Here is a 12,323-nt window from a genome sequence, read left to right on the forward strand (position 1 = left end):
TTGAGCTTTTTTAGGAAGAAGGCCCATTTTTTGGGGGGGGGGTTCAAGCCAAGGTTGTTGAGTTTTTTCAGGGAGGAAAATGTTGAGCTTTTTTTTTAGTGGAGCCACAGTTCAGCTTCTTTGGGGGGAGCCAATGATCTACCAGTGATCTACCGCAGACGTCCAGTGTTCTACCGGTAGATCACGATCCACCTGTTGGACATGCCTGGGATACAGGGACAATGCAAGATGGATTTAAAAGTGAAACAGGCACCACATAAAAAACAATCGAGATGCGTATAAATTTTATGAAGGAAATAAATTCTGAGGTAAACTTGTCCAACTGGAAAAAGCCAGGCGGGACACAAAAGGGGTTGGGGGCGGGAGGCAAACTCGGCCCTCCAGATGTTTTGGGACTACAACTCCCATCATCCTTAGCTAACAGGACCCAGTGGTCAGGGTCCAGGGATGATGGGAGTTGTAGTCGCAAAACATCTGGAGGGCCGAGTTTGCCTCTGCCTGCTAAAGTGTTTTGGAGGAAAGCGCAGGCATCGCCGCGTCCGGGCAAGAGCGCTTGCCTCACAGCAGACTGCGGCGCAGCGCCGCTTCCCTCAGAGGACAAAAGCGCCGGAACGCCCCTCCCCACTCCACAGCCGCGTTCCCGCCCACCTCGCCTTGGGGGTGGAGTTAAGCGCGCGCGGGCGAGCATCCGCCGAACTAGCGCCTGCGCAATGCCCCGTTCGCCTCGCCTCCTCCCTCCCTCCCTCCGGGGCGGAGCCAGCGAAGGATCCTCCGTCGTGCGTGCGTGCGTGCGGGGGCGCTGCCGCGGAGCGAGCCGAGCGAGGACGGACCTGCCTCCGCCTCCGCCTCCTCCTCCCGCTCCCAGCCTCTGCCTCTGCCGGTGCGGGCCCAGCAGTGCGAGAGGGAGCGAGCGCGGGAGGGAGCGCGTCAGCCAGCCGGAGTCCGGGCTCTCCCTCGCGGCGGCGGCGGCGGCGGCAGCGGCAGCATGTCGGGCCGGTCGGTGCGGGCCGAGACCCGCAGCCGCGCCAAGGATGATATCAAGCGGGTGATGGCGGCCATCGAGAAAGTGCGCAAATGGTGAGCGAGGCTGAGCCGCAGGGAGGAGAAGGAGGAGGCTTTGTTTTTGTGTCGAGATTTATTTATTTTTAAGGGGTGTGTGTGGAGTGAGAGAAGGAGAAAGGGGATAAAAAAAGAGGGGCGGCGCGGGGGTGTCGGCGCCCTCCTCCCTCCTTTCCCAGACAGGCCAACATTTCTCCTTGCCTCCGAGTAGGTGGGTGGGAGTCCCATTGTGAAAACACCCACACCCACCCATGTGGCCTACTCATATTTTCTCCCCCCCAACCCCCCCTCCATGTCTTCTATCTCTCCCCTCACTCATTTCCCACCAGATACCCTTCAGGGCTTTCTCCTTTTAGCCCCTCCGCCCGCTCATTGTTGAACCCCCAGGCTCCCCCCTACCCAGTTCCTAGTACAGACCCCTGAGTGCTATCCCTCCTGAGTCGCCTTCCTCTCTCTCCCTCTCCCACCCCATCTATTCCCCCCAAGGCAGCTTGGGGGCTCCTCCCACCTCCGTCCTCTTGGGAGGCTTCCCCCCTCTTGCACATAAGTTAAGCACACACCGCAGCAGCGTCCCCACATCCTGAGGGCTTTTCTCCCTTCGCCTCTTGGTGCTGTGCTCTTTATTGGTTGTCTTCTTTCTATAGAGCCCCCAGAGTTGGCTACTGAGACTCCCCCCAAGGCAGCCTTACATACTTACTTCTCTTTCACCTTGTTTGCCCCCCACCCCACCACTGGATGCTCACACCAAACTAACCCACCCACCCAGTCACTTGAGTTTTTCACCACCGCTTTCTCACTATGGTAGCTTTTCCTCATCTTGCTCATAACCCCTTGCATATGCTCTCCTTTGTTGTTCTCTTCCCCTTACGGTCAGCTAGAAGTCCCCCAGGCACCTCCTTTTTTCTTTTTTGGGGGGCTCTTTTTCTGACTTCAGTTTCTTACGCATATATTTCTTTGTCCTTCTACCCCCGCCCCCCAATCCTTTGGGTTTGTGTCCCACCCCTTACCCTTTGATGGTTTTTGCTTAGCAACCCCACCTTCAGCTGCTTGATTAACTTCATAGAATCATAGAATGGCAAAGTAGACCATGAGGGTCATCTAGTCCAACCCCCTGCAATGCAGGAATCTTTTGCCAAATGTGGAGTTCTTGAACCCACAGCCCTGTGTTTAAGAGTCTCATTCTCTATGGACTGAGCTATCCCTTTCCCTCTGTATCATATCTTAGTGCATTTTGGGTGCCTTTTCTTTTACAGATACCTGGGTCTTTCCTCTTCCTAATTTCCTCCATTGTAATTATTTTAAGGTTTTCTTTACCCATGTCTTGTGTCCCCCCCCCAATTTTTCACTGTTAGATCTTCTTAAGCCTCTTGCTTGGTCTTATGTACTGTATTTCCTTCCACCTGCCTCTCTTCTCTCCCTTGCCCCTTTAGCCATTTGGCAAATGCGTTGGGGTGGATTCCTTGGTTGGCCTCCATGCAGGCATCTTCTTCCTGTCAACTTTCTTCTTGTCCTCCCTGTATATTTCCCCAAGTTCTCACCATTCCACATCCTGTTCGGCTGAATCTGACAGCAGGCAGATTTCTCTCTCCAAACTCTTCTTTCCTCTTTGAACCCAACATGACCTCTTCTCCTCCCAACTGTCCCTTGACCTAGATTTGAAGCATTCTTAGACCAGTCATTCGGTTTTTTATATATCTAGCCCAGGACAGGCCCTTCAGTGTCTTTGGCAGAGGTTTTCCCCCTGTAGTGCAGATCCTTTTAACTGGATAGAGACTGAATCTGGGGCCTATGACTGTGCTGTAGCCCCTGCAGGTATCTCGTGAGCGCTTCTCCCTACCATGAATTTTAAAGACACTCTTTACCACCACTTTGTTCAGTGTGCATGTTACTGCTTTCTGTGGCTATTTGCACAACATATTTCTTAGAATGTGCATGGCAGCACCTTCCCAATACAGTATCCTCTTGGTGACCTGTCTCCTACTTTGCTGGGGGGTGGCAAATCCCTTTTTTGCACACTCTAATGATCATTTGCTGTTGTAGCTCCTTTTATCCTTGTGCACCTTCTTTATGATACTCCCTGAAGTGGAGCATTGCTTCTGCTTGGCTCTCTTGCGCTTTTGTTTGGTTGGTGAGAAAGATAATAATGTGCTTTGTGAATTGTAATCTGTGGGTATTTCCTTTTTTGTTTTATTTTTAATTCAGAAAGGGTAGTATATTATGGCGAATAGGCAGGCATCAGATGTGACTTGGACTTCCATCTTTCATTCAAAATCCTCATGCACCTTTAAGGGTGAATGATTGTTTTAAATCCTTTTCACACATTTCAGAGGGAAATCTTGAAAGTGAGAATTCTTCAAATCCTAGGTAAAGTTTAGGATGCGTATGTGTTCTGATATTTTAATGGAAATGGGTCAACCAAGTGAACGTATTTGAAAGATTTTTAGTTTTCTGCTACAAATCACATTGATTCCAAGCTTGTATTGTTTAATTCTAAAATCCGAGTGGAGCTATAGAGGGAGGGTGTAATTGCTACTTGAATTTGTTTGAAATTATATAATTAAAGGTTGTAACCTTGGTAGAATTTGCCTCTTTTGTTAAATCTTTACAACGTTTTAGCATTTTATTCTTTTGTGGGGTTTTTGTGTAGTTTTCATTGTGGAAATCATTGTCGCACAGCTAAACAATACAGCGAAATGGTTATTGAAGCACAATAGGCAATCAGTGTGAAGTTTGGTATTTTTGGATCAGATAACATAGTATGAATGTAATTCAAGATAGGCTTATTTTGTAAAACAATGTGATTGAGTTTTTGTTATACCAATGCACAGCTCATAAAAAGCAGAAATCATTGGATTCAAGGATTTTGTGTTGGGTAAAATAGTTCTTTTATAGGTATATATTATAAACAAACAGAATACAGAAAAATTGGTTAGTATCCTTCTTTTCTTTCCAGAGTGGATGATTGCAGTTTTAAAAGCTGTGAGGTTTGTGAGCATTCCAGTTCAAATTGCAATGGGCAAATAGCTAAAAAGTGTCTTTTCTGATCCAGACTTGAGAAGAGGAATTCAAAATAGAAATCCAAGCCATTGTGTTGAAAAGCCGAAACAGTGCCAGCCTTGTGTTCTTAATGATAGTACATAGTTCTAGGAATAATGCTTTTGCTGTGCGCTTAAGAAAATGCACTTTGCTGGCATGCACTTTTAGGAGCCTCACATAATGCGGGGAGAGATGGAGATGCTCCTTATCAGCATCGTTGTAGCTGGGTGCTTGATGCTCCAATTGTTTTTTTTCAAGGCAAGTGTGCGTCTTGTTTCCTTTTGTCATTCTTTGCCAAAAGTGTGGAGAAGAGGAAATTGGAACCTTCTTGTTTAACAAATAAGTCAAGTGAAACTTTTTTGCCAGCATCTTCTGTTGTCATAGCAACTGTGCACAGGTGATCACACTGGCTCATTCCTCCAAGAGTAGAGTGGTGGGGAAAAGCCATAGAAATTTTGCAGACTTCAACCCAGACATAGCAGCCTTCCAGTTGCTGTGGGAAACCTAGTCAGATCCTGAAGGCAGCCTTGTTTAGAGAAGTTTTTAATGTGTGACATTTTAATGTATTTTAATCTTTGTTGGAAGCTGCCCAGAGTGGCTGGGGAAACCCAGCTGGATGGGCGGGGTACAAACAAACAAACAAACAAACAATAAAAAGGATTGTTCATGCCACAAGTTTATGCAGATCTCGTTCTTCAGATGAACAACGTAGGGGACACCCCCTTTTTTTCCATCGGGGAACAAGAACAGGAAGAAATGTACAAACCTTTACTAATGTGCAGTGAAGGGTTGGTGGATATTTCTGTATTCTGAGATGAAAGATTGTTGGCATGAAATTTAATGTCTTTACATGCCTTCTGTGTGCTGCACTGTATTGAAGACTTCAAGCTTGCTATTGCTGAAAACATTTTGTGTGGTATGGCACTAGTTCCCAAATTACGTTGGGCCTTCTCGGTAGTGGCACCCGCCTTGTGGAACACCCTCTCATCAGATGTCAAGGAAATAAGCAACTATCCTATTTTTAAAAGACATCTGAAGGCAGCCCTGTTTAGGGAAGTTTTTAATATTTAATGCTGTATTGTTTTTAACACTCGATTGGGAGCTGCCCAGAGTGGCTGGGGAAACTCAGCCAGATGGGTGGGGTATAAATAAATAAATAAATAAATAAATAAATAAATAAAAAAAAAAATAAAGTACAGTTCTGTGCATGTGTGTGTGTGTGTGTGTGTGTGTGTGTGTATGTATGTAGAATGAGAGAGAGAGAAATGGTGCTGGAAGAAGAAAAACCCGCCTGAAGCAGTCATGGGGAAAATAGCAAAACAGACCAGGCATATACGGTACATATAATCTCTCACTGGAAGGTTGTTGCAGGCAAAATGTTCTACAAAAAGTTATTCCGTTGCTATTACCAAGTGTGATTAATGAATGCTGGCAAACTTGGGAAACCCAGTAGTTTTAGCAGTCATTGGCTACCTTTGATGGTCCAGGTGCATGGATCACTCTCTGCATTCATTTGGTCCTAACTGTTGAGAACAGACAAGTCCTTCTCAATCAGCATGGCTACTGACACTGGTTTCTTCAGCCTCCAGTCAAACATGTGCTTGAGACAGAAAGGTTTATTGTTCAGTATTCATGTGGTTTGATAGTGTTGATTGTCTGTGGCTTGATGATTAGAGAATCCCCCCCCCCTTCTGAAGCACATGGATTTCTGCTTGTTCAAGGTGTGCATCTGTGTCGGTGGTGCAGCCTTCTATAGCTTTGAAAGCTCCAAAGTCTTATCTTAGGCATGAGGTTAAATAGGGCCTTGAAGGCAACCTATGATGAAAATGATTTATTTCAGTGCCAACGTAAATGTCTGTTGAGTATTTCTCATGTGTATGTGTTATGTGCACCTTTTTATTTGAGACCTATATGTGTGGTGCAGGCCAGAGAAACCAGGTGATCCTATTACTAGTAGAAATATAGTATATTCTGGCGTATAAGACGACTGGGCATATAAGACGACCCCTAATTTTCCAGTTAAAATATAGAGTTTGGGATGTACTCACCGTATAAGAAATACGGTCCGGCATATAAGACGAGCCCTGACTTTTCCCCAAGATTTTCCGGGGTTAAAAAGTAGTCTTATACGCAGGAATATACAGTAGTTGTGTTTAACAATGTGCTTAATCATATTGATGTGAGTGATATGTAGGCATATCTAATTTACTTTGGCTTGTGTACATAACCAGTTTGTAGAAGGAATTTTTATATTAATCTACCTTTTGCTTAGGTCCATATTAAGGTAATGTGCTAAACGAAAAAAGTATGTCACTTTTTATGCATAACTGAACTCGAGATTAAAACATGCCCCAATTTTAAAGAAGCTTAATTTGACCAAGATGTGAAAAATCATCGGGCTAGTCTGCTGAAATGGTGCGGTGCAGTTAACCAGATCCATGGGGGTCAGTTTCTTTGCAAAAGAGGTGCAACCCGATCTGCTTGCACTGCTGCATACCTAATCCTAGTGCACCCCCAAAAATCTTCATCCACAGGTGTACTAGCAGTCCCTAACCCCAGTCAGCTTCCTCCAGCTTCCCTGGAAGAAAACAAATGTCATTGTGCCACATTCACAACACAATAGAGAAAGGTCGAGATGAACTAAGAAGCAGAAGTATGACTGCCAAGTGAAATGCTTACAGGGAGGAAAAATATATATTAAAAAGTGTTAATTTAAAAATGCTGAGGGTGATGGTAGGTAAAAAGAAGAAATATTCATCTTAAGTAGTCATAGGAAATAGTAAAACAGATCAGATAGCAGCTTATGTGAAGTAGAATCCTAATCCTGCTCGAAGAAACTGCTGGATTTTCCCTGCTTTTTCTATATTATTCAAGATTACAGAAGGCATAAGTATCATTCATACAAATTATCTATAATCCATATTGCACTGAGGAAGCCCTATTCCATGCATACTACCCCATGCAGATTTTGGTATATCAAAATGTTTGTAGAATGGGGAACTATGTAATTAAAATAGAGTGTTTCCAATTAGATACTGCTTTTTGAAGGACAGGTCAGTGAAGCAGCATTGCTAAATTGGAGGAACTCATTATCTTTTTGCTAAAATTTGTAAGCTGTCATAGTGGCTGAATAGGACATACTGTACAGTCATACCTCGGCTCCCGAACACCTTGGGAGTCAAGCGTTTTAGCTCCCGAACGATCGAAAACCGGGAGTTTTCGAATGTTCTTTCAGAAGCCGAACATCCAATGGGGCTTCCGCGGCTTCCTGCAGCCAATCAGAAGCCACGCTTTGGACGTTGAATGTTTCGGAAGTCAAACGGACTTCCGGAATGGATTCTGTTTGACTTACGAGGTATGACTGTACTGGGACATAGTGTTTCTATTCCATATCCTTACCAGTATCTCTATTCCCTCAGGTTCCCTGATTCTTCAAGCATTCTGTCCCTTGGCCCAAACCCAAAGAACTGTGCAGTTAACTGTGCATGCTCAAGGGGACTTTGGACTTGTATTTCTTAATAAAGCTTTTGAATCTTAAGGAAGTTTCATAAAAGGTTTGTACTGAGAGGCATGGGATACTCAAAGAAGAAGATGTTAGTCTACTGGGCACATCTCAGGCAGCTTGTTAAATCCTGGCTAACAGTTTTTTTCAACATATGTAGGCCTGAGTTCAGTGCTCTTGATTATCTACATTAGTGGTGGTGGTGGGGACCTCTAGCCTGGGGGCTAAATGTCTCCCTCCAAGCCTCTCTGTCGGGCCCTTGTGACTCTTCCTAGCCACATCCTTCACTGCCCCTGCTTCACCCACTTCTGGAGTGTTTTTGCCTGGCTGGAGTGTGCCCTGGAGCTCTGATAATGTCCTCTGCTTACCTGGAAGAAAGATTGAGAGGGATATGTGAGTGTGTAGACTAGCCAATGGGTAAAATAGCTCCCCCTTGCACTGGCAGGTGACCCCCAGATTGTTGCCCACAAGGGAATGTGTCTCTTGGGCCAAATAAAGTTAAGTCAAATCAACATTATTAAATGAAGACTCTCAAATATCAGGGATAACTTTCACTAGATTTTTTTTATTTTAAAAAATACTAACATAGGTTTCCTCCTGTATTCTACAGTTGATCGAGTGAAGATGCTGTTTGTGGCTGCTTTGAGATGCTAACAGGTATATTGAACTTTTGGTTTTCAAATGCAGCATCTCTTAATACATTGTGGAAAAGATTCAGTTTAAATGTTGTTTTTATAACTAGAAACACTTACACAGGTGTCTTGTGTTCAAGAGAACAGCAATAGTTTCATTCACCCACTGGCTTAATTGCTTAATTACATAAGACATGCAGCCTTACGCTAACTGCTGAAGAGCTCTTTTTTTGATTAAGCGGTCTATAAATTTTGTTAAATAACAAATTACGTTTAGAACTCAAATTTAGAGTGTGTTCTACTTTAGTGATTTTCTTTCTTTCACTTGTAGGTCAGTGCATTGGATTTCAGAGCACTGATAAACATTTCAGAGCATTGAGCTTTCGGAATGGAGACTGGCTCTGTTGGATCAGAATGTTAATATAATATATAAAATACATGTTTTCAGAAACACCATTGTAAGAAATGCTGCTGTAAGACACTCAACACTTTTATGATATGGATGGCCCCCGTTTGTAGATAGTTTTGGTTTTCATCTTTTTCTCTGTGATGAATAGCTACTGAAATGAGTAGGTGAAATACAGCTATGGAGGGATTGCTGCTAATTTTCATAGTGTCTCATTTAAAAACAAAAAAAAAAGCTTTGTAATATCACAGAAATGATAAAAATATAATTTGGACCTCTTTCTATTCCATTGTTATTTTAAAAATTCCACTAAACCTCTCACATTCTGTTCTACAAATTAAGACTTCTGGCCCACCAGGGAATCTTGTTTATCCCCTTCCAGTGTAGCTGCTTTTGTTACTCATACTTGCTGGGACTTGCAAGCAGTTGAGTTCCAGTTAACTGTACATGTATGTGTGCTATATCATACGGGAATTTAATGGGGTGCTTCAGACATGACACAACAGTGGTTTGGCATTGATTGAGTGGAGAGTGAGCAGTTTTGGGTTTGAGTGCCTCACGTGAAGTGATTACCTGGTTTGGGGCAAACCAGGGCTTGCTCATTTGCCTGAACTGGCAAGCTCTGGTTTAGCATTTGAGTTTCATGTGTTATGTATCCTTCCAAAATTTTGCTTTCTAAGCCTGACAGCCTCCCATTGTAGAAACACTCTCCAGCTGCCACCAGCTGCTTGGATTTTGCAGAGGGGATTGGAGGGCATACATACGCTGCCATGTGGTATTCCTGTCTCTAGGAATTTGGAGTTAGTTGGTATACCTTTATACTTTGAGAAACACTTAAAACGTGATTTCGGTTATGTTTCCCCTCAAATTAGATATTATCTGCTGTTGTGACATACTACATGACCAAAACATTGTGTGCAGTGCATGTGCTCTCTGAATGGGTAGATCTCTCTCTCTCTCTCTTGCTTTGTCACTTTTGCTTGTTGGGCTGTGCCAACAAGAAGCCTCAAAATGGCAGAGGTATCTGCTGGTTTTAAAAGATAACATGTCTCCTGTATTAAATGCAGACAACTACACTCCGCCGTATGTTCTCAGGTCCCTAGAGAACATACAACCAATTTCAATAGGTTGTTACAGACCTTCCACAATATATACTACCATGTCACTGTTTAATGTGCTATTTTGAAACTAATGTGTGTTATCTTTTTGTAGGGAGAAGAAATGGGTGACAGTTGGTGACACATCCCTCAGGATTTACAAATGGGTACCAGTAACAGAGCCCAAAGTAGATGATGTAAGTATTTCAAGCAGTGTTAGAAACTGGGATATAAAAGCCAGGAGCCGAATGGGTCCTGGAACCTGGCTTACAGGTGCAAAAACAGCATGGCTAGTTGCTACCCCTCCTCCAAATGCAGCAGCACTTTCTATTTATTTTTTTGAAATACATATAATACACAGTTCAGTGACATATTGTTAATTTCACATGTTTAATAGCAGTTTTTAATTGGACTCCAAAAGGGACGCAGGCGGCGCTATGTGTTAAACCACAGAGCCTAGGGCTTGCCGATCAGAAGGTCGGCGGTTCCAATCCCTGCGATGGGGTGAGCTCCTGTTGCTCAGTCCCAGCTCCTGCCGACCTAGCAGTTCGAAAGCACATCAAAGTGCAAATAGATAAATAGGTAGCGCTACAGTGGGAAGGTAAACGGCGTTTCCGTGTGCTTCTCTGGTTCGCCAGAAGCAGCTTTGTCATGCTGGCTACATGACCTGGAAGCTGTACGCCGGCTCCCTCGGCCAATAATGCGAGATGAGCGCCGCAACCCTAGAGTCGGTCACAACTGGACCTAATGGTCAGGGGTCCCTTTACCTAATTTGACGCCACAATTAAGAGAGGTGGGCGGAAATGACATGAATACTTTACAGTTTGTTTACTTATGAAAGCAGTACCACAATGGAGTCCCTTGCGCATATCAGAAGGCATCAGGGGAGTAGCATAGAAAAAGGGGATGATAACAGCTGCCCTAGCGCTTCTGCAGTGGAGATTTATTTCAGGCTACTGGAAATCTCAACTGGGTCGCTAGGTGGTGCTCTTGAGTTGCAAAAACTATTGGTGACGGGTTAATTTCGAACACTGATTTCAATAGGCCTTGCATATAACTGGAGGAAATGCATAATAATCTTCAGAAAACAAGAAGATTGACCAAGTTGTGAAAAAAAGCTAGAAAACACATAGCCTCCCGATCAGGCTTGAGTGTGCGTGTGTCTAAATAGGAATAATGGGAGCACACCCTTCCCTTCCTTTTGGGCTTCTATCTAATGTGTTTTAAAATATCAGAAGCTAAAAAGAATTCCTGTTGGAAAGAAACTTGCAAAATATTGGATTGCCTACTGTCAGCGCTTAATTAGAACGCTTGCATCAGAATGACTGTTTGCTGTGATTATACCACTTTATTAATGTATTTTTTTTTTAAAAAAACTGGCTATGTGATCTCTAGAACTGTTACCTAACATACAACTAACATTAGCATCATGGAAAATTTATTTTAAAGTCAAAGGTTTCCTGGAAAGATACCCTCCATTTTTCATTATTGCTATTCTGTCTACGCAGAGGCGTTTAGAGATTGCAGTGTTGAAAATTGCATCCTTTAATCATTTTGTAGGCTGTGTCTTTACAATTTACAGTACTTACTAAAATACTGATTGCATAGCTATGGTGCTTGTGTGACTGCAACATTTTCACCTGTTTGTCTCAACAGACATACACAAATGTGGGTAAGAGCAAAACCCCCCAACATGGAGTCAGTGCCTTCTGTAGCATTAGGCTGTCATCTGGCCATCTGCTTGTAATTTTTCAGAGTGTTGCCTGACCCTAATGCTCTCATCTCTGAGCCCTGCCCCTCTCTTTGCCCCCTTTCAAGCATCTGGCTTCTCATTCTCTCTGCAGGCACAGTGTGTGCTTTGAGAGCGGTGCATCTGTCACTTTCTCCTAGGAGACCAATTACGTCACCTTCTAATTGAAAAAGCTGCATCCTTTTTCATACATGGATTTTTCACGCGATTGATGTTATAATCCCTCACTCGGTTATTTTAGCTTCTGTAGTGCTGTTAGCATTTGAGGGAATGGATGGTGCTCCATGTAGCATCTGATTCTGATTAGGTTTGTGGTTTCACGTTGATCTTATTGTTGTCTGCACCAGCATATATAAGAATACTCCCCCTGCACCAAATCAGATATCTTAATTATTCATTTTAAATTGTGTAATGATATGAACTATAAAAGAGTAAATTATAACCCCCTCGAATTTAATCCACAACTTTCTATAAAAGATATTGACCAGAATTAAGTGCATTAGTGGTTTTTCTGTAGAAGGAACAAACTGCTTGAACTCTAGCATTCAAAAGACTGAGATAGAGATATAGATACATTCATAAAGTATGTAAAATGTATATTTATGTTTTATTTTTAAATATAATACAACAAATTATGGGCTTGGAAATGGAAACCAAGAACAGGAAAGCTATGGCAGGTGTAAGATCTAGCTTCAGAATCACATTGAAGCTGTCCTTTATTGCTCTGAACTTACCTCACTAGTCTTACATTCCTTTCTTAAGCCACTTTCATGTTCCTCTCCGCTGCAAAGTTCATTGGATGACTATAGAATCATATAATTGTAGATTTGGAAGGACCCCA

At 43.2% G+C, this 12,323-nt stretch overlaps 1 protein-coding gene across 1 annotated transcript in view; it reads left to right on the plus strand.

The window, feature by feature from the left end:
• Nucleotides 1-779: 779 nt before the first annotated feature.
• BCL7A (BAF chromatin remodeling complex subunit BCL7A) overlaps nucleotides 780-12,323 on the plus strand; it is a 30,497-nt gene continuing 18,953 nt past the window's right edge. Inside the window, exons 1-2 of the mRNA XM_035098711.3 lie at nucleotides 780-1,077; nucleotides 9,848-9,929. Coding sequence (XP_034954602.2) covers nucleotides 986-1,077; nucleotides 9,848-9,929 — 174 coding nt within the window. The 5' untranslated portion in view covers nucleotides 780-985. The remainder of the gene's footprint in view (nucleotides 1,078-9,847; nucleotides 9,930-12,323) is intronic.

This window comes from Zootoca vivipara, chromosome 16 (genome assembly GCF_965207765.1).
Source record: "Zootoca vivipara chromosome 16, rZooViv2.hap1.1, whole genome shotgun sequence".
Classification (NCBI taxonomy): Eukaryota; Metazoa; Chordata; class Lepidosauria; order Squamata; family Lacertidae; genus Zootoca; species Zootoca vivipara.